This window comes from Neoarius graeffei, chromosome 3 (genome assembly GCF_027579695.1).
Source record: "Neoarius graeffei isolate fNeoGra1 chromosome 3, fNeoGra1.pri, whole genome shotgun sequence".
NCBI classification, from domain to species: Eukaryota; Metazoa; Chordata; class Actinopteri; order Siluriformes; family Ariidae; genus Neoarius; species Neoarius graeffei.
In genome coordinates, this window is record NC_083571.1 from 56,218,807 (window position 1) to 56,242,738 (window position 23,932).

General features: G+C 43.6%; 1 protein-coding gene across 1 annotated transcript in view; it reads right to left on the minus strand.

Annotated features, from left to right (window-relative positions):
- LOC132883416 (equilibrative nucleoside transporter 2) overlaps positions 1-22,226 on the minus strand; it is a 56,629-nt gene extending 34,403 nt beyond the window's left edge. The window contains exons 1-3 of the mRNA XM_060917038.1: positions 22,062-22,226; positions 195-250; positions 12-93 (exon numbers count right to left, since the gene is read on the minus strand). Coding sequence (XP_060773021.1) covers positions 12-93; positions 195-229 — 117 coding nt within the window. The 5' untranslated portion in view covers positions 230-250; positions 22,062-22,226. The remainder of the gene's footprint in view (positions 1-11; positions 94-194; positions 251-22,061) is intronic.
- Between the last annotated feature and the right edge of the window lie 1,706 nt (positions 22,227-23,932).

A 23,932-nucleotide genomic window follows, 5' to 3' on the forward strand; every position in this document is an offset into this window, starting at 1 on the left:
TAGATGTTTACCTTTGAGGCAGTCATGAAAAAATTCCAAGGCAGCAATGTTCCCAGGCCAAGGATAAAGAAAATGAATCCTACTAAATGCCATCTGTGTGTATAATATAGAAAGAGAGAGAGAAAAAAATAGGGTGTTTAAAAGGACGGCATTATGGCAGTAGATGTACAAACAAAAACTAAAATCAAACTCACCGGTCTCTTGGTGCGTCCTTCTCTTTATTCCTCATTGTTCAGTTGTATCCTAGCAGCTGGTGGCAGAAGAAAAACACTAAAGTTATTGCAGGACTTTGCAGGAAATGTTGAGTCAACACAGTTATGAATGTCTGAGTGTACACAGCGAGTCCAGTCTTATGGCGCTACCCAGGGGCTCTGTGTAAAAATGTTCAGTCAAAACACTTGCTTAGTGGAAGCCTTGACAGGAGCAACGAATAACAGGAAATATTTTAAACCAGCAACATGGATGCCCCGTTTCCATTTTGTGCTTTCTTGTAGCACATCAAGAAACACTAAAGTCAAACTCGTCCATGCCTTCTGAGATCCCGTGCTCTAAATGATAGGAGGCCATTGAGAAAAATATACTAGAACCAGGCGACTTTTTTTTTTCTGCAATAAATGTCCACCATGGTGTAGTGGTTACCGCTGTCGCTTCACAGCAAGAAGGTCTTGGGTTCAAGCCCAGCAGCCGGCAAGGGTTTTTCTGTGTGGAGTTTGCATGTTCTCCCCGTGTCCGCGTGGGTTTCCTCCGGGTGCTCCGGTTTCCCCCACAGTCCAAAGACATGCAGGTTAGGTTAACTGGTGACTCTAAATTGAGCGTAGGTGTGAATGTGAGTGTGAATGGTTGTCTGTGTCTATGTGTCAGCCCTGTGATGACCTGGCGACTTGTCCAGGGTGTACCCCGCCTTTCGCCCGTAGTCAGCTGGGATAGGCTCCAGCTTGCCTGCGACCCTGTAGAACAGGATAAAGTGGCTAGAGATAATGAGATGAGAAATGTCCACCATTATTGTGACAATAAAGCACTCCCCAGCTGACCCAGGAAATTAATCAGAACTAAAGAAGCACTAAACCAGAACCATAAATCAGCACATCACTTTCTTGAGAAATACTTCTTCTAACATAATGACAGTGATGACCTTTTGGGTTGTTGTTTTTTTTGGGTGGGTTTTTCGAAACGCAGCAAACCACATCCTGTTCCAATAAAGGGAACTCTCTGGAGATTCTGGAAGGATTTGTGGAGATCAGAGTACATGATATTTTTGTCTTTCATGATGGTCATCATATCAGATTAGGCCATCATAGTGCCATAACTTCTTGCCGTGTCTTGGGTGGGAGACGGTCAACACTACAAGTCTGACCCTGAGCAATCATCGTTGACATCCTTGCATGTCAAGAAATTGTCAATCATGGCTATCAAGGAACGTCATATGAGCTGTCAAACGAGGAGAAAAAAATACAATCTGACAAAGTAGAGTTTTCATCAGGGTGTCATGGGGCGTCAGAACCGCGAGTGTCAATTTCAATTCAATTAATGCAAGAGCTGGTAACGAGCTGTGCAGTCTATAATGTTTGCCATTTTATCTTCAATATTTGTTGTTTGCACTGTCTGTGCACCTTGGTCCGTAAGAAAACAACATTTTCGTTCTTCTTTACATTACGGATGTGGAAGAATGATAATAAAAGTTGAGTTGAAATTTTCCAGCGTGCTTAAACTGTAACGATGCTGTGCATTAACCTTGCAGGCAGGTCACATGTATAAGAGCAGAACAAACCGCACCATCTCAAAACGTGGGCATCCACTTCCTTTCTGCTTGCTCAGTCAAAGTCACACAGCGACAGCGTTGTCCCAGTAAACTCGCACGCACCTGTTCTGATTAGACCGAGCATACAGAGGCATGCTGATCTGTTAAGTGTGAGGTTAGTAACGTACGTCACCTGAAAAGTCAACAACAACTACCACCACTCCTACTCCTGGATGTTACATGATCAGACAAAACAATGTCTAGTTTGTGTATTTATACATGAGAATCTAAATTAAACAGTTTTGTCTGAGATTTTTTCCTTTCTAAAAGTAACAGTTTACACAGATGCATTTATGGTCCACATTTTTCTTTTTTTTTTTTTAAATGTTTGTAACTGTTGATGAATTGCCTGTGACGGGACATCTCATTTTTGGAAGGAGTCTCCACTTTCAGTGCTTTGTAACAGTCAGAGGTAAAGGTGTAACCAAGTTTTCCACCAACGGATGGAGGGATTTGAAGTTTTCGGTTTCCCTGTAACACAAGACGAGTTGCGTTGTTTGTCTTCATTTATGTTTATTGCTATAATTTCAGTGATCACAGGAACTTGTTTTGTGGACATTTAAAGCAGCATTATTGAAGATTTCTAACTTAAAATATCAGCTTTAAAATCATTTTTTCGGAAGTCTATTAGGAGTTCTTTTGTTTCTGAGGGGTTCGGGGCTAGGTTGTTTTCTTCACACCACCTTGTCAGTTTTTGGACATCATCCCTGTAGACGGTCACGCTACACCACCCGTTGCCTCAGCAGAGCCATCAACATCCTAAAGGACCCTTCCCACCCTGGACACCAGCTTCTTGAACCACTGCCCTCTAGTAGACGGTTCAGGTCCATTGCATCATGGACAAATAGACTAAAGAACAGCTTTTACCCGAGTGTCATACGTGAACTGAACAAAGCCAGTCACCTACACAGATGCCAGCGGTACGGACAGAAACAGGACTGAACGGTAATACAAACTGTCTACACCTCTACATGCTTACAGTACTTCTTACCTAAATAGTATATGTTTTTATAACCACATGCACCTTATTCTCTCGATCACCTATATTTATTTATTTATATTGCTTCTGTTCAACCGCACTCTGTCAACATGCGGAAATCACGCCTAATTGTGCAATGCATTCACTTATTACTGTGCAATAACCCGTTGTATCATGGGTCATAATCTAGATACATAGAAACTTTTTATTTTATTTTTTAAATTGACTTACCTATCTTTTTACTTTAATTTTATCTTGGACAGATCTGACCTCCCCCCCCTTCCCCTTAATACTGTTTGCAGGGTTTTTTCTAGAAAAATTTAGTATGAGGGCGCTCACCATGGCAAGGGAGCGAAGCGGGGGGGGGGGTTGTCCCCCCCCGCCGTGCAAAGCCTTTGAAAAATGCTCCAATGGGACATTCTGAGGCTATCTGAGAGGGAAATTGTAACAAATTGTCTGTCAACATTGAAAAAGAAAGAAGTAATCTTCTTCTGCCCCGGACAGTCTTTGGCTTTCTTCCGCTTCGTGCCGCGGGATGACATCTTTAAATGCCCAAGTGTCAACAAAAACAACTCGCGAACTACTTCTGTCAAAAGCTCCCGCACCGGTGGGTGAAAGGTCATTCAGTCTCGAGAAATCTCGCTCGACAAGTCAGCTGACCTTGTATGTAACCCATGTCAAATCTCGCGAGAGCAGCCGCGACAAGTAAACAACTAAACAACATGGCGCCTCAGTCTGGAAAACGCCAATTCGGATTGTTTTTGCACCGTCTGGCAGTGTATCTACTATGATTGGAATATTTTTGGAGCAATTATAACGTATTTGATGATCAGACACATTGTCACGTGGTGTTGCTGGGATGTTTTCACGGAGTCGGTAAGGGGGCGCACGCCGAGAGTAAGAGGGCGCAGCGCCCCTGTTCCCCCGTTTAGACGAAAGCCTGGGTGCAGTGACAATAAAGGCATCCAGGTTTTTTAAAGGTTAATTTAGTTAACTAGCTAGATGTCGATGTTATGGTTCATGTTTATCATTTTTGTAAAATCCCGTAATAGTTCGATACCGTGTCCGTTGATATCGTTCTTTGTCTTCTGATGTCTTTGCCTGTCCACCCCAGAGTAAATAAATGCACATTTTGTCCCTTTTGTGTGTATTTCTTGAGAGAGTGTTTCATGTGTGCACCGAATGTCCAATAGAAAACCAACTTCACCAGAGTATATGAGCTTATGTTGTTTGCGTAACATACTTGTCTGTATGAGTGAGTTCAAGCTGCCCAGTGGAAAGAGTAACTACAGAATACAATGGTCACAGAATTCCGTGTTACACCACATCTGTATCCTTCAGCTCATCAACAAATACACACATACACCTGACCAAGCCATGGCTTAATGGTTAGAGAGGCAGACTGGGGACCAAAAGGGCACCGGTTCAATGCCCTGGACCAGCAGGAATGGCTGAAGTGGCCGTGAGCAAGGCACCTAACCCCCAACTACTCCCCAGGCTGCTCTGGGTATGTTATACGTCACTAAGAGTGCCTGCTAAATGCCTGTAATGTAATATCCAGGCAGCTCAAAGTACGACTTACATTTATGAAAATTAGTTACGCTTTTCAACTGTAGAGAGAGCCCAGGAGTGAAAAATACCAATTCATGCCTAAACGGGTTTTAAACGTAACTGTATAAAAGAGTATGATGTTTATATTTGAATTAATAAAAGTTAGTGAACAATGAGGGTAGTAGATTAACCCGTCAGGTGCTCGAAATTCCTACTGGCGTCCTGACTAAAAGTTTATACGACCCACCACTGATGGTATGCTTTGTATGAGTTACCACAGGGAGAGTTTATAACAAGAGGCCCAGTCACATGTGAAAGACTCCCAGCAACACAAAACCGAGCTCTGTGGCAACAAAGTCAAATGGAATTTTCAAGAGCAGGTTCATTCAGACTCAAGTCGAAAGCCAGTTCAGATGATATTCTCCACCATCAGCAAAAATGCTTCAAATCATTGCTGATAAAAATAAAAGGTGATGGCTAATTGCTTCTAACTAACCAAGTAATTATCCAAGTAATACGGTCATAGAGCTTTTTTAGCTGTAGTTTTCTTCGGACAACAGCAATAGATACCGCACATCTTCGCTTGGCTTCAGTATGCAAAACAGTTCGCTTGTCCCTCAGGTCTAGGGTAGTGACGGTTGCTAATATAAATGTGACATCAGTGAAAGGGGTCTATACCCTTACATGCCTACTTTTAAGGCTCCAGGAAGTAGACCTTTAGGAAGCTAAGAATAGCTCACTATGTAATCTAGGGATGAAAAACTTCAGGGTTCCTCAAGGGTTCAATGGAGAACTCTTTCCCTTCTGGTGGTATGTAGACATCCATTGACAAGGAAACTGAGTGTTCCAAGTAGAACGATAACAAAAAGCTAGGAATACTTGAACAGCCTATTTACAGAAAAAAAAAAAAAAAAAAAGAGTTAAATCTAGAACCATAAACAGTTCTTTGGATTGTCCCTCTGGTGAAATTATTCTTGGTTCTACGCAGACAGTCAGAACCATTAAGCACCCAAAGAAACCACTTTTTCTAAGAACATAGTCCATATATATAGTATCTACAATGGCTCACTCAATATCTTATTTGTCTCCCCCCGTGGGTCCTATTAAATTTTGTATGTAAAAAGCCTACAGTGTTTCCATATACGAGTGTGAGCAAGTGTAACCTCTACAAGAAGCTATGAACACTTAATAATTGTCCAAAGAACCCTTGACAAACACCTTTTCTAAAAGCATCAACGTTGAAAAGCGTAATTACACTCTTGGGGGGGCTGAACATAGTATGGGTTTGTGATTCATCTCTCTGGGGGACAACAAATGGGCCTTTTCCACTACCCTTTTTCAGCTCACTTCAGCCCAACACGGCTTGTGTTTCGACTACCTCAGAGCAGTACGACTGAGCTCACTTCAGCCTTACTCAGCACCCAAAACTCGCACGGTTTTGGAGTGGGGCTGAAGTGAGCCCAACCGAGCCGAGTGGGGCTAGGGGTGTGAGGAGACACTCCCCTGTGCACTGACTGGTGAGGAGGAGTGTCCTCACATGCCCACACACGCCCCGCAAGCACGCTGGGATCTGTAAACACCGTAAACCCGGAAGAAGAAGAATTACGACAAAGAAGATGATCAGAAAACTAGAAGATGAAAGACCAACCCAAGCGAGGAAAGGCCAGCCAGTGGTCCATTGTTTACTATCCGGGTCATGAGACTACCGCTTAAAAGGTCACTGATGTCACTGTTTGCACCGCCTAACGACATCACGTGACGTCCACCCACTTTCGATAACTCCACCCAATGTGTCCACCCACTTCCAGCCAGCACGGTTCAGCGCGGCTGTAGTTGAAATGCAACCCCAACAGCCCCACTCAGCTCGACTCAGCCCAACTCAGCACCGCACGGCTCAGCCCAACTCATCCGCGTTGGGAGTGGAAAAGCCCCAAAAGTGTTACCCTATTAGAGTGGGTTCCAAGTAGAATCAAACAGAAACCATGAACCATCCAATGAACCCTTAAATCAACCCTCAGGGATACAGCACAAATACTCAACAGAGGAGAAAAAAAAAAAAAAGAGTTTGAGTACTCTTCTTCTGGAAGCCAATGCCACCATAACCAATCACAAAATTTCTATGGAAAATTGACTGTTTCTTGAAAGAAATTAAAGGTTTAAATCACAGATGTCACTTTCAAGAACTTCAGAGTCAATCCCTATTAGCCAGCTGTCCAAATTTCTCAATCCAAAACCTTTTCCCCATGTCCCTGCTAGGACCCACTGCTTAAAATATCAATGTGACAGCATGCAACACTCAAAAATGGTAGCTGTATTATTCAAGTCCCACCCCTCTAAAAAAAAAAAACAGAACCAATAACCTGAGTGGATAAGACAGTCACGAAAAACCTCCTCTCAGATTTTAACACTAACGGGCGTGCGTACGTACAATGCTTTGCTTTCTTAGTTACGGAAAAATATTAAATGCACAGCCGTCTGAGGAAGCCAAAAAAAAAAGTACGCAAAGACCATTATATACTCCATTTTTATAGCTGTTTCGTGCTTGAAAGGTTATCATGTCAATCCATATCTCATCTCTCCTCATTCAAGTAGATTGAAGCCTGGTCTTCTGTGACTGAAAATAAGTGCCTGGGAGCATTGCCAAGATGGCCACCAAGTAGCCAGACTTTACTATACAGACTTTTAACTCATCCGTGTCCTCCAAATATCCACCTCCTGCTTTACATGAGCCAGATTTACAGGTACACTTTCTATATATTCGAGATCTGAGTCCTGGAAGCTTCATGAGTGCAGTATATTCAACTAACAAATGTGGTTCACATTAAATGCAAATGAGAGCCATGGGAAACTCTGCAATGGTCAAAGTAATTAGAATAACAAAACCGATGAGGAGACGAATTAAGAGACAATTAAAAAAAAGTCCCTTTCTGATTTCTCTAACCCTCTCTAGCTCAGATACTGAGATAATTAGTTTAGCTCATTACTTTGTTACCCTCACCATAACCAATAATGATTAATCTCTGTTCATTATGTCTAGCAACAGGCCCCAAACATTCTCATTTTTTTCCTTATCAAAGATGAAACCTCACACACATTCAAAGGCCAAGGCCGACACAAGGCTGTTCCTGCCAACTAACTATGATTACGCCTGGAATTATTTCATTTAGGTTTACACTTTTTTTTTTTTAAGGAACACTTACAAACGTACTCATTCATGCAATTATGAGCCAGCAACTTTGTGTAACGTAAATCAACCACGGGTGGGGATCTCAGTGATTTTGATCATGGCATAACTGCATTTTCCAGATGAACTGGTGTGACTATTTCTATTAGTTGTTGATCTGGGATTTTCATGCACAACAGTTTCTAGAGTTTACTCAGAATAGTGAAGAAAAGAGAGGGGGAAAAAAAACATGCCTTGAGAGGCATTTCTGTCAGGGATGTGATTTGGGGCTGGTGAAATTCTGAAAATTTTAGCCGGGGGTCTGGGGGCCACAGGCCCCCAGCTGGTCCAGGGCAGCGCCCTGGTGGGGGGACAGGGGGGGGGGGGGGGGGGGGGGGCGCAAAGCCCCCCCGAAGCTCCTGGGTTCTGGGGTTTTCTGACTTAAAAATTTTACTAAAATGGCAAGCAAACACACAAGAAAAAAACTTGTCATGATTAACAAATTCAAGCCAATTTAATGGGCAACATGCAACTCTGAGCCCCTATAGTAAATTCAGTGATTCTTAACAGACAAAAAGCCAAAACATGAAACCTAAAAATGGCATTCTAAATTAAATCTGCATTAGAATAAATAGAAAATTTGTATAAGGAAAAACAAAATTTATACTTTCAATGACTGTAGAAGTTGAACATACCTAAATGTGCCTTTTCAAACAAACATGATGCAACATAAGAATTCATCCACAAGTCATCAGGAACTCTCAAAGAAAAAAGATGCTAGCATCCATGTCCAGTTCCAGCAGATCAGTCACTTTTTTTCTGCAGTTTCTACTCTAGCAATGTCAACTTCACATACATAACTCTATAGTGTTCACTCACCAAAGGATAATCATAACTCCACAGTGTTCATTCACTTAAGGATATTCAAAACTACTGTGTTCACTCACTTAAGGATAATCATAACTCCAGTGTTCAGAACGAAATCGCTGAACAAAATGTCTCACAGTCTTATGTCCAACATCTGTAGCAACCTCTTTCTCCAACCATTCCCAGCGGAACTTGTTTTTCACTATTCTGTCGATTTCTTTAACTCGATTTGCATCTTTACGCTCGATCACGGAGGCTGCCATCTTTCAACTCTTTGTTTGAAGCGAGCTTACGTACAGCTATCTAACAAGCGCGTTCATCGGTTGTTACAGAGCGATGGGCCAATCACGTACCTCGTTTGAAACGAGGTACGTGATTGGCCCATCGCTCTGTAACAGATTGGGTGGTTGCCAGATTGGGCGGTTTCCCGCCTAATTGGGTGGTTTTAAGTGCATTTCGGCGGGTTTTGAACATATTTTGGGCTGGAAAACGTCAGCAGTATCTGGCAACACTGCTCGTTTCATCTCAATGACGGAAAAAAATTTTTTTCAAGTTTTGAGATGAAAAAAGCGGAATTCCGCGAATTCGCGGAAAAATCACATCCCTGTTCTGTGGACAGGAAGGCTTTGCTGATGAAAGCGGTCGCCAGAGAATGGGAACAGAAAATTTAAAGAGTTTTTATATCTCTATATTCTTCCCTTACTTGTTGTTGATCTCATGGTTAAGGTGTTGGGTTAAGAATCAGAAGGTTCTGAGTTCAAATCCCAGTTAAGTATTTAAAAAAAAAAAAAAAAAGGCTAATTATTAGGTAGTGTGGTGAAAAAAAACCAAAACTGTAATAAGACTTGAGGCTGTTTGGAAAAAAAAAAAAAAAACACAGAGAGAAAGGAGTTTATTATACTCATTGCAAGAGGGCTTCTCCGAAATGAAAATCACAGGCGTTTCACCCAGAGAAGCACTCTCTTTATTCATACACCCTGTTTTATACAGGTTCACAGAACTGACACATCAACTGTTCCCGTGTTATCTCCTTTCACAGTCAGGGGCATCTCTTCTTCTATCTCCGAACTGACAAACTTAAGATAACCTTGGAGGACAGAACGGTGTAACACAAAACATACTTCATCTTATATGAACATGAGATGAGACACCATGTCTAACCTTCCTTCTAAGGATCGAAGAATCAGATTCTCTAAAAATTATATATTTTCCTCAATAGTAGCTAGGAATAGGCAGACAGACAAGAGTAGACTAAGTAGGTGTAGACAAAGAGGAAGAGATGGAAGAAAGAGAGACAAAAATAGTGATGGAAAATCACTTTTACAAATCTGAGATTATCCAAGACTTTACCTCGGTTGGACATTATAAACTAGGTTAAAAATTTTAACCCAGGTCAAAAAAAAAAAAAAAATCATTTGGGTTGAAATTTGACCTGTAACATACATGTATTATATATAAAATGTCAAGTGGGCAGAGCTTAAGCCTTATACAAGAGAGGATATGAGCAGACAAAAGCACTGAGGTTTGATTATTATTAGTACAGTTTGAAGGAAGACACGCCATACAGGGGCGGATCCAGGAAAATGGGAAGGGGGGGGTCAACCCAGTAAGGGCGGGGGTTAAGCTCTGCAGTTTTTAAATGCCCAGACCAGAGATGCATTTTGAGCTGTCAGAGACATGTTGTAAATGAAACCTCTTCAAAAAAATTACCATATCAAAAATATATGTTTTAAAACTAGGAACTTTCAAAACCATTTTATTAGTCAATGAAATTGATAGTCAGAGTTGCAGGTACAGTATATGCACAGAACATAATTACAACTGATATATGGTCATATTTATGAAAGCTGCATTGTTATATAATGCATTACCACATGATGCACTACAGTAGTGTAGTACACTGACCACAAAACACCTCATCAATAAATTAAGGCCATCCTTAAAAAAAAATCCGTTTCCTGTCCACCGGGTGAGCAAAAAAATTTTCAGTCGGGAGGGAGGGATTTTTTTTATTTTTTATTTTTTTTTATGGATGGATAAGAAATCGCAATGCTGTGTTTGCTTATTCTTTCAGTACTTTTTTTTAATTACAAAAGCAGACACATTTAATAAAATAACAGTTTAATCAACTGAAACTTGTACAAAAACTTTAAGTTAGCATTTTAAATGCTGACTGCAACATTTGCAAAACTTTTACAAAGGTACTTAAAATGTCCGACACACGGACTTTTTGTAGTTCTAAATCGAGCGTTAGGCCTAGTTCGGATGAAATTACACTATTAAAATGATCACTGAATGATTTGTTTTTCTGAATCTTTACTATTTTGTTGTTCGCTAGAATACCATTTTGCGATTTCACACTTAAGCAAATGTTTGAAAACTCCGGATCTGCTTCCTTCATGGTGGCTGCCATTTTTTTGTGCCGCACGGCGCATGCGCAGAGCTGATTCAGTTCAGAGTGCGCGCGCACTCGGCGGAGGCAGTAGTGTGTCGGAGGGAACAGAAGCAGAGATGGCGCTTATTTTGTCTCCGGTAAACCAGTCTTCTCTCGTTCAATTACGTGCTGGCATCAAAAGACACTGTTGGTTGTAAATGAAACCAAACTGAGCCGTTGGAGTGTATTTTCATACACAAATGGAGAAATGTTGGCTGAGTGTTTAATTGTGTAGCCCCACTGCAGACCGTTGTCGTTGTTCATTCATAGCATGCTCAGTTGCGTGAATGTGTCATGCACCGAAAATAAGAGATTTACAAGCCAGGAACGCCTCATGATGCAATACGCAAGAAAAGAAAGAAGATTTACTGCCATTTTACTTTGTATTTGAGTAAAGTGAATAAATAAATGGTCTGTGGAAAACACATTTAATCCTGGGAACTGCGTGCACAGGAGTTTATTTTGTGTTTACTCCCCCCCCGGCTGGCTACTTATTTGTCATGGCTGGCTAGTATGAGCCTTAGTGGAAAGCATAAATGTCAAGTTCAATTTTAGATTTACGAACCCCCCCCAAAAAAAAAATGTCGAAAAACCGGCGTTAAAAAAAAAAAATTCAACCGCACAAACAGCACTCACCCGGCCGGTGGACCAGAAACAGAACATTTTTTAATAATGGCCTAATTATGACTATTTTAGCAAATCTGAGCTCCTGCTCAGGACAGTCAGTGTACATATAAGACAGTGAATATACCCAGGGAAACTGAGGGAACGTCAGTGGCCGCTTAAGACGGAGCTTAATACTGAGATAACTATAAACAAAAGACTAAGAGTTGCCTGTCTGTAATACAAAGTCAGTAACTACAATCGGAGCTCTTGAGTCTAACAGACTGAGATAGCGATACAGCAATTGTGTGAGTTGCATGTGAACAAGTCCGATAATAAGTCTTAGTTCTCAAGAGTCAGGGGATTTCAAGCAGATTCTCTTCAGAGCCGTTGCGAAAATCAACATCTCTCACAGTCCTATCCAGCCGCGGTCGGAAAAATCAAAGTGAGACTCCGCACCAAAACGGCACGTGTCCCATGTGCATACACGGGGTATAGTGAGTACAGGGATACACTATTAATGAATATGAACAGTAGCCGGACAGCAGACACGTGCGTGTACGCAGTAGCTCTGCTGCAACATCTTATCATTTTGGCTTGTGAACATGAGCGTTAGTGATACTATAAACAAAAAAGGATGGTACACACCCTCTACATGTCGTCGACAATGCAGTCTGGGAATACATGTTATTATGTCGATGCACAAAGTTCCAGGCCCCTGTTAAAATCCAACAGGTCCAGCTCACTTTTCACTGCATTCGTGTTACGAGCCAAAAAAAACCCCTACGCTAGGAACCTACGGTCATATATAAATTTATATTGATTGATTTTAGGGCAGCATGGTGGTGTAGTGGTTAGCATTGTCGCCTCACAGCAAGAAGGTCCTGGGTCACCTCACAGCCGATGAGGGCCTTTCTGTGTGGAGTTTGCACATTCTTCCCGTGTCTGGGTGGGTTTCCTCCCACAGTCCAAAGATATGCAGGTTAGGTTAATTGGTGGCTCTAAATTGACCGTGAGTGTGAATGGTTGTTTGTGTCGCCATGTATGTGTCAGCCCTGCGATGAGCTGGCGACTTGCTCAGGGTGTACCCTGCCTCTCGCCCATGGTCAGCTGGGATAGGCTCCAGCTTACCCCCCGCAACCCTGCATGTGATAAGCGGTTACAGATAAAACAAACATTCATTGATTTTAGGGCAGCACAGTGGTGTAGTGGTTAGCACTGTCGCCTCACAGCAAGAAGGTTCTGGGTCACCTCACAGCCGACGAGGGCCTTTCTGTGTGCAGTTTGCATGTTCTCCCCGTGTCTGTGTGGGTTTCCTCTGGGTGCTCTGGTTTCCCCCACAGTCCAAAGACATGCAGGTTAGGTTAAAGAAAGCACAACTATATTCATCACACACCTGTGAAATTCCTCTTTGCATTTAACCCATCTGAAGCAGTGAACACACACACACACACACACACACGTGAGCAATGAGCACAGAGCAGTGGGCAGTCATGCTAACAGCGCCCAGGGAGCAGTCGGGAGTTAGGTGCCTCGTTCAAGGGCACCTCAGCCCAAGGCCATCCCATATTAACCTAACCTGCATGTCTTTGGACTGTGGAGGAAACCGGACCACCTGGAGGAAACCCACACAGACACAGGGAGAACATGCAAACTCCACACAGAAAGGCCCCCGCCGGCCACTGGGCTCGAACCCAGAATCTTCTTGCTGTGAGGCAACTGTGCTAACCACTACACCACCGTTAACTGGCGGTTCTAAATTGACCGTAGGTGTGAATGTGAGTGTGAATGGTTGTTTGTCTCTGTGTCAGTCCTGCGATGACCTGGTGACTTGTCCAGGATGTACCCCGCCTCTCACCCATAGTCAGCTGGGATAGGCTCCAGCTTGCCCATGACCCTCCAGAACTGGATAAGCGGCTACAGATAATGGATGGATGATTGATTTTATTTGGCAATAAAAGTACATATACATAAAACAGACATTGCCGAGGTTACCACAATAAAGCATAAAACTTATTTCCATTGTAGTCCTCAGAATACCATAAACTTCAGCTCAATCCCACAGAGCGGTTTATTTTGTTTATTTTTTTCAAGTTCAAGTCAACTTTATTGTCAATAATGCCGTATGTGCAGGACATACAGAGAATTGAAATTGCGTTTCCCTCTTATCCGCAGTGCAAACAGTAATAAACATGAAATATAAAATATAGGTACAAGACAAACTACAAAAAGGAAAAAGGGAAAGGGGGGGGGGGGTTTATACACACAAGCTAAAGCTATCTAAGAAAAGACAAGACAGTGGCAATCCAGAAAGTGCAAATGTGGCAGTGTGAACAGAATTAACGGTATAAATTTAAATGTGACGAATGACAATATAAACAGAATGAACAATGTAAACGGGAACAGCAGTCTGACAGTATAGTAATTATCAGTATAAATATAAATAAATAAATAAATGGCAGTATGAGCAGAATTTTCAGTGCAAGTATAAATATGGCAGATATGACAGTATAAAACAGTGAAGTCTATCAAAGATTAAAGATGTATAAAGTGTAAACAGTGTTGTAAAGTTTTTATATAGTGCAATTAACTATTAAAAAAAGTCAGTATGAGCAGAATTTTCAGTGCAAGTATAAATATGGCTGATATGTAAAAAGTGTAAACAGTGTTCTAAACAGTTTCTATATAGTGCAATTAACTTTAAAAAAAAAAAAATCGTGTAGACAGTATTGTAAACAGTTTTAACATAGTGCAATTGAATTTCATTACAGTTTGTTAAAGTGGCTGGTGACATTTGGTTTGTGTATTAAGGGAAGGGGGTACTGGCCTGGGAGGGAGTTCAGCATCCTGACGGCTTGGTGGATGAAGCTGTCTCTCAGTCTGCTGGTTCTTGCCCGGAGGCTTCTCATTCTCCTCCCAGAAGGCAGGAGGCTGAAGAAGTGGTGGTTGGGATGGGTGGAGTCGTCCGCAAAGCTGAGTGCTCTGCGGGCCAGGAGTGTGTTGTAAAATATCCTGAAGGGAGGGTAGGGGGACACCGATGATCTTCTTAGCTGCTCTCACTATGCGCTGCAGGGTCTTCCGGCAGGATGCAGTACAGCCGCCGTACCACACAGTGATGCAGCTGGTCAGGATGCTCTCGATGGTTCCGTGGTAGAAGGTCTGCATGATAGGGACTGGTGCTCTAGCTCTTTTCAGTCTGCAGAGGAAGTAGAGGCGCTGCTGAGCTTTCCTGGCCAGCGATGCGGTGTTGCTGCTCCAGGAGAGATCCTCGGTGAGGTACACACCCAAGAATTTGGTGCTGCTCACTCTCTCCACAGTGGCACCGTTGGTGGTCAGTGGAGGATGCTGGGTGGAGGCTCTCCGGAAGTCGACAACCATCTCCTTCGTCTTCTCCACATTAAGAGAGAGATTGTTGTCTCTGCACCATGCGGCCAGTTGGCTCACCTCGTCTCTGTAGTATGACTCATCATTGTTGTTAATGAGTCCCACCACAGTCGTGTCATCCGCAAACTTGATGAAGAGGTTGCTGTTGTGTGTTGGTGTGCAGTCGTGGGTCAGCAGGGTGAAGAGAAGGGGGCTGAGCACACATCCTTGGGGGGGCCCCCATGTTCAGTATGATGGTGCTGGATGTGTTGCTGCTGACCCGGACTGCCTGTGGTCTTCCGGTCAGGAAGTCCAGCAACCAGTTGCAGAGGGAGGTGTTTAGTCCTAGACAGTTCAGTTTCTGTATCAGCTGCTGGGGGATGATTGTGTTAAATGCTGAACTAAAGTCTAAGAATAGCATCCTCATGTAAGAGTCCTTAGTGTCCAGGTGAGTGAGAGCTGAGTGGAGAGCGGTGGAGATTGCATCATCAGTGGACCGACTGGCCCGATATGCAAATTGGTACGGGTCCATGGAGGGAGGGAGGATGGATTTGATGTGCTGCATGACTAACCGCTCGAAGCACTTCATAATGTTGGGGGTCAGTGCCACAGGGCAATAGTTGTTGAAGCAGGATGGAGAGGCCTTCTTTGGAACAGGGATGATGGTGGTGCTCTTGAAGCAGGTGGGAACAACAGCTTGGCTCAGGGAGGTGTTGAAGATGTCTGTGAGCACTTCTGTGAGCTCCTTTGCACAGTCCTTTAGCACACGACCTGGAATGTTGTCAGGTCCTACAGCTTTGCTGGTGTTGATCCTGAAGAGGGATCTCCTCACACTGGCTGGAGACAGGGACAGCACCTGGTCATCCGGAAGGGGTGGTGTCTTCTGTGCAGGCATGCTGTTGCTGGCTTCAAACCGTCCAAAGAAGTTGTTTAGACTGTTCAGCAGAGTGATGTCCTTGTCACAGGTCTGTGGTTGAGGTTTATAGTCCGTGACGGTCTGTATCCCCTGCCACAGGCTCCTTGTGTCTCTGCTGTCAGTGAAATGATGGGCTATCCTGCTACTGTACTGCTTCTTTGCTAGCCTGATGCCATGGGACAAGTTGGCTCTTGCTGATCTCAGACCAGCCTCATCACCTGCTCTGAAAGCAGCGTTCCGGGCTTTCAGTAACCGACAGACTTCTCTCGTCAGCCATGGTTTCTGGTTGGCCCGTACTGTGATGGTCTTAATGTCCGTGACATCATCAGTGCATTTACTAATGTAGGCTGTAACAGTGTCTGAATACTCCTGGATGTTGATCTGGTGGTTGTAAGTGGCTGCCTGCTTAAACATGTCCCAGTCTATGATGTTAAAGCAGTCCTGAAGTGCTGAGGAAGCACCCTCTGGCCACACCCGTACCTGCTTCTGGACCGGTCTGGTGCCTTTGACCTTCGGCCTGTATGCTGGCATTAGCATAACAGTGATGTGGTCTGAAGCACCGAGATGGGGGAGGAGGGAGGCCTTGTATGCTCTTCTCAGGCTACATCCACACGACAATGGCAACGAGATGTTATTTAAAAATATATCGCGTCCAAATGGGCAACGATCAGTAAAATATCAGGTCCATATGGCAACGCAACGCTTGCTGAAAACGATGCAATACACATGCCACACCTCTAGGGGCACTGTAAGACGGTCCCTTCGGAGACACCAGAACAATAGAAGTAGTAAGGACGCATGCGCATAAACTTATGCGCGAGACTTCATATTAGCCACAAAGTCAGGAAAATCTGTTCGTAAAATTACATTATAATGACCAAATACAATGAAAAGTATTTTTCCAGTCTCACCTGTGAAAGGTAATCCCATGTGATCTCGTTTGGATGGCAAACCTGTTGGTACAGTTAAACGCAGCTAATCTTTATTCTCCGCTTTGACCTATCCAATATGGCGGCGAGGATGACGTATGATTCCACGCGGAAGGTGGCGTCTTTAATGGTCCGGAATAAATTGAATGCTACACGTTGATGGATTAATTTGTTGTTTCTCACCTGTGAAAGGTAATCCCATGTGATCTCGTTTGGACGGTAAACCTGTTGGTACAGTTAAACGCAGCACATGAATCTTTATTCTCCGCTTTGACCTCTCCAATATGGCGGCGAGGATGACGTATGATTCTACGCGGAAGGCGGCGTCTTTAATGGTCCAGAATAAATTGAATGCTACACGTTGATGGATTAATTTGCTCTTCTACGCCCTTTTTGAGGAATGTATTGTAGGACTTAAACCAATATCTGAAGAGGTGAGATCGCTCCTCTTTTTCCCTATTTTTGCTGGCGGGATTGACTCTGCCCTAAGGGCAGAATCTCTCTCTCTCTCTCTCTCTCACTTTGCACCATTACACAATAAATATTCACAGTGAAAATGTTTTGTAAACGCGTTTCATGAACCAAGTTATAGGATTTGTTGACAACTTGCATCGAGTTTGTTACACTTCTACCCGGCGTGAAGCACTCACAGTCATGTGGTTGTGACGTCATCGTAAACAAATCCGTTCTACTCATCCAGACGACTTCGCAACGGCAACGTTGCCAGATCTTTCCACTCTGGAACCCGTTCTCAAAAAGATTGCGTTTTGGGCACCCAAAACGCCGGTGCCGTGTGGACGCCAGGCCTAAACGATAAGCAATTGTATCGGAGTCACCTGAATCCGTTGCCGTGTGGACAGGGCCTCAGTGTAGTGTAAACCTGGTCAAGTGTGTTGTTTCCCTGTGTTGCAAAGTCAATGTGTTGATGTAGCTGAGGAAACGCTGTTTTGAGATTTGCGTGGTTGAAATCCCCAGCTATGATGAGAAGTCCCTCTGGATGGGCTGTCTGTTGGTCACTGATGGCGCAGTACAGTTCACTCAGTGCCTTGTCCCTATCGTTGTTGTTGCAGTTGGGAGGAATGTAAACTGCAACAAGCAGGATGGCAGAAAACTCCCTCGGTAGATAGAAGGGCCGGCATTTGATGATCATAAACTCCACAAGGGGTGAACAGTGTCTGCAAACTACCACAGCGTCCTGACACCAAGCATCCCTGATGTAAACACAGACCCCACCGCCGCGGGTCTTACCTCCTTCAATGAGGGCTCTGTCTGCTCGATAGCATGTTAGCCGGTCGAGCTGGATGGCGGAGTCCGGTATGCTGTTGTTGAGCCATGTTTCCGTGAACACAAAAACACAGCACTCTCTCACAGCCTGCTGGGTCGCTCTCAAAAGGTGAATATAATCCAGTTTGTTATCCAAGGAGCGTACATTGGCGAGTACGATGGACGGTATAGCCGGCTTGTGTGGATTAGCCATTAGCCTGGCCCGGATACCCCCGCGCTTTCCCCGCTTCTGCTTCCTCTCGCACCGCCTACGGTGCTTCCTCTGCGGGCGTGCAGCAGTAGTGGGGGTCGATGTCAAAGCGGGCCGCCGGAGTTGGCCGAGGTCATGTAGCTCCTTAGCGTGGGCCGGGTTTAACTTAAAGAAAAAAAGTGCTGCCAATGTCAAAAAGAGTCCCACGGCTGTATGTGCGCCTCGGGACGGACAAACGTGACGAAAACATACCATCACTCGAGCACACCGACGAAGACAAACATGTAAACACCACATTATCGGGACAGAGAGGGGCCGCTGCATCCGCACGTGCCGCCATCTTGGAAAACCTTATTCTTCTTTTGGCTGCTCCCAATTAGGGGTCGCCACAGCGGATCTTTTGTCTCCATTGCTCCCTGTCTTCAGCATCCTTCTCTACCACACCTGCCACTTTCATGTCCTCTCTCACCACATCCATGTATCTCCTCTTTGGCCTTCCTCGTTTTCGTTTGCCTGGCAGCTCCATCCTCAACATTCTCCTTCCAACATGCTCTGCATCTCTTCTAAGGATGTGCCCATACCATCTCAGTCTCATCTCTCTTAGCTTAATTCCCAAACTCTCCACATGTGCCGTCCCTCTGATGTGCTCGTTCCTTATCCTGTCCAACCTTAACATCCTCAACTCCACCACCTCCAACTTTGCCTCCTGTCTCTTCGTTAAGGGGACGGTCTCCAATCCATACATCACAGCTGGTCTCACTACTGTCTTATACATCTTACCTTTCACTTTTGCTGGGATTTTCCTATCACAAATGACTCCAGAAATCCTTCTCCAACTGCTCCAACCTGCCTGCACTCTGTTTCTCACCTCACTATCGCAGCCCCCATTTTCCTGCACAGTTGACCCCAGGTACTTGAATTCACCAACTTTCTTTACGTCTACTCCTTGCATCTTCACTATACTCTCATTGATGCACATGTATTCTGTTTTGCTCCTGCTCACCTTCGTTCCAATGCATATTGTACCTCCATCTCTCCAAACCCAACTCAACCTCTTTTCTACTTTCACCACGTATCACAATATCATCCGCAAACATCATGTTCCATGGTGACTCTTGCCTCACTTCGTCCGTCATCACTATGGCAAACAAGAAAGGACTCAAAGCAGATCCTTGATGGAGTCCCACCTTCACCTTGAACCATTCAGTCGTTCCAACTGCACACCTCACTGTTCTCATACATGTCTTGTACCACTCTCATTCACACCACACTTTCTCATACAATACCATAACTCATCTCTCAGCACTCTATTGTAGTGCTACAAACACACAATGTAGCTTTCTCTGGCCTTCCCTGTTAGATTAGATTCACTTTATTCATCCCACATCGGGGAAATTCACGTGTTACAGTAGCAAGAAAATGTCAAACAGATAAATAAAAATTAGACAAACGAAGGATTAAATATAAAGGGCTATTTGCATTATCTACCATGAAAAAGTATAGAAAAATTGCCTTATTGAGAGGCTCGGAAAAATTGCACACTACAGGTAGACTCTGTATATATACACATTATACATATATATCATTATCTGTAGCCGCTTTATCCTGTTCTACAGGGTCGCAGGCAAGCTGGAGCCTATCACAGCTGACTACGGGCAAAAGGCGGGGTACACCCTGGACAAGTCGCCAGGTCATCACAGGGCTGACACATAGACACAGACAACCATTCACACTCACATTCACACCTACGGTCAATTTAGAGTCACCAGTTAACCTAACCTGCATGTCTTTGGACTGTGGGGGAAACCGGAGCACCCGGAGGAAACCCACGCGGACACGGGGAGAACATGCAAACTCCGCACAGAAAGGCCCTTGCTGGCCGCTCGGCTCGAACCCAGGACCTTCTTGCTGTGAGGTGACAGTGCTAACCACTACACCACCATGCCAAACAATTACACTCTTTAATTTAGTAATAAATGGCATGTGGTACTGTTTGTCCATTTATAGTTACATTTTTAATGTTGTTGAATATCTGTGAGACAAGTTTGATTCTGTTCAGATTTACATTATCGCAGCTGTTTCCTCATTCATTCTTGCTCTGTCTCTCAAAGATCTCTCATCTCATCTCATTATCTGTAGCCGCTTTATCCTGTTCTACAGGGCCGCAGGCAAGCTGCAGCCTATCCCAGCTGACTACTGGCGAGAGGCGGGGTACACCCTGGACAAGTCGCCAGGTCATCACAGGGCTGACACATAGACACAGACAACCATTCACACTCACACCTACGGTCAATTTAGAGTCACCAGTTAACCTAACCTGCATGTCTTTGGACTGTGGGGGAAACCGGAGCACCCGGAGGAAACCCACATGGACACGGGGAGAACATGCAAACTCCACACAGAAAGGCCCTCGCCAGCCATGGGGCTCGAACCCAGGACCTTCTTGCTGTGAGGCGACAGCGCTAACCACTACACCACCGTGCCACCCCTGTCTGAAACATGATTTATTATTTGAAAAAAATATCGATATTCAAATTTTGAGTATTGATATATTGATATTGAATCGGAAGACAAAGTATCGCGATATATCGCCGTATCGATATTTTTGCCCACCCCTAATATATATATGAGTGATTCCACGCTTATGGGTACTGAAATGGGGACATGAACTTATTTTTAAAAATTCACCTAAAACCATTTCTTTTTTTACCATCAGGTCACAAAACATGTAATCTTTAATGAATGATATGTTAAAAGATAACTTTAATTTTCTGAGATGTAATAAAAACATATTTATATGCCAAAGTCAGAACGTAACAGAAGTGTTGTGGACATATATATTCTCAATTTTAACAATGTAGAATTACTTTTTGAAACATAGGAAGGTGATGTTTTAGCAAATATAATTAATAAACATGTGTAGTAGAATAAACATACACATTCTTTCAATAAGATTAACATGGTATAGAGCTAGATTGTAATTAATTTGTAACAGACGCGAGATGGACAATCGTAACAGAAGTAATGTAACAGACATCATTTTGGAACTCATAGGCTTGCCTTTGGCATATAAATATGTTTTTATTACATCTCAGAAAATTAAAGTTATCTTTTAACATATCATTCATTAAAGATTACATGTTTTGTGACCTGATGGTAAAAAAAGAAATGGTTTTAGGTGAATAAGTTCATGTCCCCATTTCAGCACCCATAAGCGTGGAATCACTCATATATATGTATATATATAAATAAAAGTATGCATAAAAATAGTTTAAGGCCTATATTATTGCACGTTAACATTCTTAAAGCAAAAATTGCATTGTTTAAAACTTTATTAATTAAATTAAAGACGGCGGGCATATACCGGTATCTACAATACTATTTTTATTTATTTATTTAAAAAATTTTGACGAGGCGTGCGCGCGCTTAAATCCGCGCCAACCATAGGTTCAAAATATGTCACGTGACATGACTCATTTCCTCCCAGAAGCGTGTCCTGTCTTCAACAGCACACCCATTAATCATATTATGGCTCACTGATCTCACAACAAATACTGGGGTTTTTTTTTTTTAGTTATTAACATTCATAACTTTCTTAAACAAACACTCTGGAGGATAAATTTGTGTATAATTTAATTACCAGCTATTGAAAATGACGTCATTTTTGTGCGCCCTGCGTTATGAATAAGTCTAAATCAACGCTTTATGTCTTCCATGATAGGAAGAATAAGCAAAAGAAATTACAGCCGTAGAGCAACACTGACTGAGCTCTTTAGGCTGAGTTTTAGTCCCCTTTGACTGAAATCCAACAATGTCCGCTTTGTTTACAGGCAGCGTGTTTAATGGATTAAATTAGCAAAACAGGAAAATCTTATTATCCTCAGTACACTGATATCACAACCTATAAAATTCAAATAAAGGATCAGAGACACGTTAAGTAGCCTAGATATAGTAACACAGTAATCTCATGAAACACGTGCTCACCTTGGAAGAGAAGAGAAAAGGTGACTCAGTCTATCATTCCTCCTTCCAGCCTGAGACTCTGAGAAAGAAAGACTGTGTTGCGTCACACACACACACGCGTGGCTTAGAGGACAACAGGTGACTCCGTTCTGATCTACTTCCCGCCATACAGTTTCCTCCCTCTCATGCAGAGATAGCTGCTGATGAAGCTTCACACCCAGATTAGTCAAGTGTTGTTTTTTTTGCCACTAGCGGCCCCTAGCGGTAAAAACACCAACATTGCTAGCAGAGACCAATGCATATGTTTTTATGACTGTTCATATAATATCTTCTCTTTTTCTTCTTAACCCGTCCAGGGTTTTCTGGGTTGGGTCCCTTTCCTACGCTCTCAGAAAACAAAGTCCATTATTGTACCTTGAGATGGCCAACAAGGGGTGGCACGGTGATGTAGTGGTTCGAGCCCAGTGGCCGGTGAGGGCCCTTCTGTGTGGAGTTTGCATGCTGTCTGTATGGGTTTGCTCTGGTTTCCCCCAAAAGCATGCAGGTTAGGCTAAATGGTGGCTCTAAATTAACCGTAGGTGTGAATGGTGTCCTGTGATGATCTAGTGACTTGTCCAGGGTGTACCCTGCCTCTTGCCCATCGTCAGCTGGGGTAGGCTCCAGCTTGCTTGTGACCCTGTAGGATGGATAGTTTGTTTGTTTTTTTACCGCCAGCGGTAAAAAATCAGTAATAGCAGAGACCAATGCATATGTTTTTATGACTGTTCATATAATATTTTCTTTTTCTTCTTAACCCGTCCAGTGTTTTGTGGGTTGGGTCCCTTTCCTACGCTCTCAGAAAACAAAGTACATTATTGTACCTTGAGATAGACAACAAGGGGTGGTGTAGTGGTTAGCACTGTTGCCTTACAACAAGGAGGTCCTAGGTTCGAGGCTGGTGAGGGCCTTTCTGTGTGGAGTTTACATGTTGTCTGGGTGCTCTGGTTTCCCCCAAAGACATGCAGGTTAGGCTAATTGGTGGCTCTAAATTGACTGTAGGTGTGAATGGTTGGCTGTGTCTAGGTGTCTGTCCTGTGATGATCTGGTGACTTGTCCAGGGTGTACCCTGCCTCTTGCCCATAGTCAGCTGGGGTAGGCTCCAGCTTACTTGTGACCTTACAGGATAGATGGATGGTTTGTTTGTTTTTTTACCGCCAGCGGTAAAAAAGCAGTAATAACAGAGACTACTGCATATGTTTTTATGACTGTTCATATAATATCTCCTTCTTTTTCTTCTTAACCCGTCCGGTGTTTTCTGGGTTGGGTCCCTTTCCTACGCTCTCAGAAAACAAAGTCCATTATTGTACCTTGAGATGGACAACAAGGGGTGGTGTAGTGGTTAGCACTGTCGCCTCACAGCAAGAAGGTCCTGGGTTCGAGCCTAGTAGCCAGTGAGGGCCTTTCTGTGTGGAGTTTACATGCTCTTCTCATGTCTGCGTGGGTCTATGTGTCAGCCCTGTGATGATCTGGTGACTTGTCCAAGGTGTACCCTGCCTCTTGCCCATAGTCAGCTGGGGTAGGCTCCAGCTTGCCTGTAGGACTGGATGGATGGTTTGGTTTTTTACCGCTAGCAGTAATAGCAGAGGTCAATGCATATGTTTTTTATGACTGTTCACATAATACCTTCTTCTTCTTTTTCTTCTTAACCCGTCCAGGGTTTTCTGGGTTGGGTCCCTTTCCAATGCTCTCAGAAAACAAAGTACATTATTGTACCTTGAGATGGACAACAAGGGGTAGCACGGTGGTGTAGTGGTTAGCACTGTTGCCTCACAACAAGAAGGTCCTGGGTTTGAGCCCAATGGCTGGTGAGGGCCCTTCTGTGTGGAGTTTGCATGCTGTCTGCATGGGTTTTC